The sequence below is a fragment of the Rutidosis leptorrhynchoides genome, chromosome 5 (assembly GCF_046630445.1).
Source record: "Rutidosis leptorrhynchoides isolate AG116_Rl617_1_P2 chromosome 5, CSIRO_AGI_Rlap_v1, whole genome shotgun sequence".
NCBI lineage: Eukaryota > Viridiplantae > Streptophyta > Magnoliopsida > Asterales > Asteraceae > Rutidosis > Rutidosis leptorrhynchoides.
The window spans coordinates 109439000-109443681 of NC_092337.1; the positions used below are offsets into that span (position 1 = coordinate 109439000).

The 4682-nt window shown below is 34.9% G+C and overlaps 1 protein-coding gene across 1 annotated transcript; it reads left to right on the plus strand.

Moving 5' to 3' along the window:
- The first annotated feature begins 2786 nt into the window (after positions 1 to 2786).
- On the plus strand, positions 2787 to 4450 carry LOC139848924 (uncharacterized). Its single transcript, XM_071838605.1, has 3 exons — positions 2787 to 3138; positions 3313 to 3561; positions 3666 to 4450. Exons 1-3 carry the CDS (start codon positions 2787 to 2789, stop codon positions 4448 to 4450), a joined length of 1386 nt encoding a protein of 461 aa, XP_071694706.1.
- Positions 4451 to 4682: the final 232 nt, after the last annotated feature.

The window sequence follows — 4682 nt, forward strand, 5'->3', positions numbered from 1 at the left end:
ACATGCAAGGTTGAAGAAATTGGAACTCGGGGAGTTCTCGGCGGGACCATTTCTTGGAGTTCTCGGAGAACTCGGGGAGAACTCGATGGTTGACTTTCGTTGACTTTTGAGATAATTTTTATGATACCCAATATTTGATCGAGATTTGACTGTTTTTTGGCCGAGAAACTCAATCTATCGCTCGTTGACTGATTAAACCGGTCGTTGACCAATTTTTAGGTCGATTTCAAAACGAGAACTCGACAACAACTCCAAAACAATTTCTCGATGAGAACTCGACCGAGTTTTCTAATTTTTGCAATCGTGATCACAGGTAATTTGCTGAACTTAATGTCAGTCTTAAAAATACATCACATCAATAAAAACCTAACTAAAAAGAAAAAGAAAGAAAAAATAACATTACAAAGCACATGAACAAGGTGGCACCACCTTGTGATCAAAACGCCTTACCCCCAATAACACAAGTCTAAAAAGAAACAGCAATTATTCAGTACATCACATTGAGCAGCATGTTGGGGCATTCGTACGTGCAAAAGAAGAAGACAGTTGCGCTCTTATTGATAGATAGATATTAATATCATATACTATAATATATAATATAATTATATATAAGGGAGGTGATTCTAATACACCACTTTTTGATCAATATACACCGAATTACCTATTTTATCCTTAATTATATTTATAATAATGATATAAGCCCAACTTTCTAAGGACATAACTATGATTTTATGAGACAAAAGTGTACATAGATCAAAAAGTGATGAGAATCACCTCCTTATATATAAGTATAGTAATATAATAATTATGTGGTTAGTTATACTCGTAGTATACTCCGTATTACATAGATTAATTAAAAAGCATGTGAAAAAATTACATGTATAGTCCCTGTGTTTTACACCATATTACATCTGGAATCCTTATATTTCATTTTTGACATTTTTAATCCTTGTGATTTACATTTTTAAAACGAATAGTCCTTAGCTCAAACGAACGTTTAGATCTAATGTCAAGTGACCACACGTGATAAACACGTGAGGTTATATTTGTCTTTCACCTTCTCAACCAAATAAACCCCTTTATATATCTTTTTTCCCAACCTAATCGTTCATTTCAGTGCCGTCATTTTCAAACATAAACCTAGGGTTTCAAACTTATGGTACCAGCTCAAGAACATCAAATCGATTGAAATTGAAAGAATGGCTTCGTCTGCAAGAGAGTATACGATTAGAACATGTCTGGATCGTCTGAATTTGGAAGTAATATATGGTACGTATTTATGAACAATAATGCTTGATTATTTCAATAAAATTAGACGAAAATATAATTTATGTTTGTTTATTGATTGTGCAGCTGATTATCCGGATTTGTTTTCAATCAAACTTCATCATGGATGTGATTTCACTGTGCCTCCAAACGTAAGGTATAAGAACGGTTTCATTACACACATTGATTGTATGAACAAAGACAAGTTTGGTATGTTTGAGTTACATGAAATAATGAAAGACTTAGGATATCTTAGTTTCCAAAATATGACCTACCATGTTCTAAAACCAGGGTTTACAATTGAAAATGGCTTAGAACCACTGATCTATGACAATGATTTTAGAAAATTGATAAACTACTTAGGTGATCATAAAATAATAAGTATCTACACTAAGTATGTTGCTCAAGAAAGTCAGCCTGTCAATGTCAATGTTGAAGTGTTAGTTGATGATATCATTGTTGGGACTGAAAATGATAGTGTTGAAGAGTTAGTTGATCAAAATCATGATGAAGAGTTAGTTGATCAAAATCATGATGCTAGTGTTAGAGTTGATCACAATGTTGAGTTAGAGGAAGAAGTATTTGAAGAGTTAGTTCATAATGATGATCAAGACAATAGGGATGGTAATGATGAAGACAATGGAGATGACTCTGAAGATGAAGAATACATTGTAGATGAGGAAAACATGATTGAAGGTGTACAAGTTGACATGACTGAATACAATTACTATGTTGACAGAGATGTTGAGTACATGGGTGATGCTAATAACTCTGGTGCTGAAGTTGCTACTGATACTAATCTTGAATGTCTAGAGGTACTTGACAATGAGGAATTTGAAAGTGATGGGTCTGAAGATGATATTGAAGGGGTTAGGAATAGAAAAATTAGGGAGTTAAGAAGACAAGCATAATCAAATCCTCAAATTGGAAAGACTGTGTTTTATGTTAGTCAAGAATTTGCTACTGCACAAGAAGTGAAAGATGCATGGAAGACTCATGATGTTGAAACAAGAAGAGAACTTTATCACATAAAAAATGATAAAGATAGAATTAGGGTTGGTTGTAAAGGTGTTTTAGCCAAGGTGTTGACACAAAATATGATTAGTCAAGGTTCAAATGAGGTGGGGTCAAGTAGTAACTTTGAGGTGGGGTCAAGTAGTAACTTTGCGGTGGGGTCTACTAGCACCCATGTTGGGGTAGTTGGGAAAACAAAAGATTTCAGAGTTATTAAAGGTGGTAAAAAGATGAAAACAAAAACAAATGGAGGACCAGAAAAAGGCAAGAAGAAATAAGACAAATGTGAATGGGTTCTTCTTGTTTCTAAGGTACAACCAAGTGAAACATGGCAAGTCAAAACTTACAACCCTATTCATGAATGTCTTCAAACCAGAGATATCAAGCATTGTACATCTCATTTCCTGTCCAAGAAATTGCTTGAGGAACTGCCATCAAATCCAAAGATTCCAACAAAAGCAGTTAGGGCAAAATATGAGGCAAGTCTTGGAATAAATATCACCCACATGAAAGCATACAGAGCTTTGAGAGTGGCAACTGGTATTATCCAAAGGGATTATAAGGAGCAGTATTCACATATAAGAAACTATGCTTTAGAACTCAAAAGATCTAATCCATATACAACAGTTAGAATCCAACATGAGTCTGCACAACCCAATGATCCCACAAGGGTTTTTAAGAGAATTTATATTTGTTTAGGACCACTAAAGAAAGGTTTTGCAGTGTTGGGTAGAGATTTGATAGGTTTAGATGGATGTTTTATGAAACAACCTGCACAAGGTCATATTCTAACTGCTGTTGGGGTGGATTCCAACAATGGCATATATCCAGTTGCATATGCCATTATTGAAAAGGAATGTTACTCATCATGGAAGTGGTTCTTGGAGTGGTTAGGGCAAGATCTTAATCTTGAATCAAATTCAAACTACACCTTCATTTCTGATAGACAAAAGGTATGGTTCTACTACTTATTTGTAACCAATATATAGTTTTATAAATGTATGTACTTATACTATTTGTTACTGATTTAAGGTCTACTGAATGCTGTTGAAGAATTGTTTCCTTGTGCTGAGCACAGATTCTATTTGAGACATATTCATCATAATATGAAAAAAAAATGGAATGGTTTAGCTTACAAAAATCATTTGTGGAGGTGTTCAACTGCAACTACTGTACCAGAATTTGAGCTAGCAATGAATCAGCTAAAGGAATTCAATAAAGATTGTCACAAATGGTTGACTGATATTCCTCCTCATCAATGGGCAAGGAGTCACTTTTCAGGTACATTAACTTACTTACTCATTAGTTTTACAATAATTCATTAGTTACTCATTAAGTATTTACAATAATGCATTAGTTACTCATTAATTGTAACTGTTCAACAGGAAGAGCTGTTTCAGATGTCCTGCTAAGCAACATGTGCGAGGTCTTCAATAGATGGCTTATAGATGCAAGAGATAAGCCAATAGTGACTGCTTTGGAATACATAAGAGAATATTTAATGAAGAGGATTGTCAATGTTTTGAAGCACCAATCTAAATGTGATGGACCATTAACACCTGGTGCAACAAAAACCTTTGAAAAGATCAAGGAAGAAGCATCTCAGTGTTCTATTTTATGGAATGGTGGACAACAATATCAAGTAAGCGGGCTCCATGGAAGACAATGTGTTGTAGATATGGGAAGGAGAGAATGTGCATGTAGGAAATGGGAGTTAACTGGAATGCCATGTAAACATGCAGTGGCATGTTTAAACAACATGGCATTCAATAATCAGCAAGTAGGAGTTCCTGAAGAATGGGTTCATCAAGTACACTGGTTAATGAGATGGAAGGAGACTTACAAGTGTCACATTGTACCATTGAATGGCAAATCAATGTGGCCTAAATCAAATGATCCAACAAAGATATTACCACCCTTGAAGATAGCTACTGCAGGTAGGCCTAAAAAGAACAGGAGGAAGTCTGCTGAGGAAATTTTAGAGATGAATGAAAAGGAAAAACTTTCAAGAAAAGGTAAGTCAAAACAATGTGGGAAGTGTGGCACATATGGACACAATAAAAGGGGCTGCACAAATGAAGCATCAACATGTGTTGGAACAAAAACAAGTTCAAAGAGGAAAAGCGGGAAAAGGGCTCAATCCCAGACTAATGATGCAGCAGGTAATTAATGAATCAAATGCCAAGTGTTATTGTCTTTTGTTAATGTCTTTAGAATGGTAGTGAATGTATTTTAGTTTATGTCTTTTGAATGATAACTTGGTAGTTCTGATGTAATGTTAATGTCTTTTGGTACAATGGGTGATGTAGTGTAAATTTGGTCTAAGTCTTTTGGTACAATGGCTGATGTAGTGTAAATTTGGTCTAAGTCTTTTGGTACAATGGCTGATGTAATGGCTGATG

Excerpts from the sequence above, each read along its gene's own strand:
- LOC139848924 (XM_071838605.1), top strand. The coding sequence starts at position 2,787 with ATGAAAGCATACAGAGCTTTGAGAGTGGCAACTGGTATTATCCAAAGG. Across the intron at positions 3,139-3,312 it reads TGCCATTATTGAAAAGGAAT|GTCTACTGAATGCTGTTGAA; the intron begins GTTACTCATCAT and ends TACTGATTTAAG. Across the intron at positions 3,562-3,665 it reads GGCAAGGAGTCACTTTTCAG|GAAGAGCTGTTTCAGATGTC; the intron begins GTACATTAACTT and ends ACTGTTCAACAG.